Source organism: Onychostruthus taczanowskii, unplaced genomic scaffold (assembly GCF_017590055.1).
Source record: "Onychostruthus taczanowskii isolate IOZ18803 unplaced genomic scaffold, ASM1759005v1 scaffold5759, whole genome shotgun sequence".
NCBI lineage: Eukaryota > Metazoa > Chordata > Aves > Passeriformes > Passeridae > Onychostruthus > Onychostruthus taczanowskii.
Genome location: NW_024503412.1, coordinates 1 through 528, shown reverse-complemented (window position 1 = coordinate 528; position 528 = coordinate 1). Strand labels below are relative to the sequence as shown.

At 72.0% G+C, this 528-nt stretch overlaps 1 protein-coding gene across 1 annotated transcript; it reads right to left on the bottom strand.

The window, feature by feature from the left end:
- Nucleotides 1–85: 85 nt before the first annotated feature.
- On the bottom strand, nucleotides 86–452 carry LOC121343093 (lipase maturation factor 2-like; the record flags this gene model as incomplete). The annotated part of the gene is made up of 2 exons (XM_041417945.1): nucleotides 86–191; nucleotides 274–452. Coding segments are annotated over 2 exons (285 nt in total), but the record flags the coding sequence as incomplete, so codon positions are not given.
- Nucleotides 453–528: the final 76 nt, after the last annotated feature.

The following is a 528-nucleotide window of genomic DNA, read 5'->3' as shown; positions in this document are numbered from 1 at the left end:
GGGATCACCCCAGTGTCCCCACACCCCCGGGATCACCCTGGTATCCCCCACACCCCTGGGAGCACCCCGCTGTCCCCACACCCACCGGTACATGGCCACCAGGATCTCCCAGGACAGGGACAGGAAGGCCACCCCCACGAGCGGCAGCGTCACGGTGCGCAGCCACGAGGTGAACTCGTGGTAGGTGAAGGCTGCAGGGAGGGACGGCGCGGGTGAGGCCGGCCCCGGCGGCCGCAGGGGGGGCACGGGGCCGTGCCCCTGGCTGGCACCCACCCACTTTGGAGTCCAGCAGCCTCCTGTCCCAGTCGAGCTGCAGGCCGAAGCAGCGCACGGTCCAGCAGAGCAGCAGCCCGTAGGTGCTGAGCTCCAGCAGCGTGCCCAGCAGCGAGCCCAGGCTGGGGGGCCAGCCTGGGGCAGGGAGGGGCTCAGAGCCTGCCTGGGACCCCCCCACCCTGGGATCCCAGGGGTGTGGGGGACAGCGGGGTGCACCCGGGGGTGTGAGGGATACCAGGGTGATCCCAGGGGTGT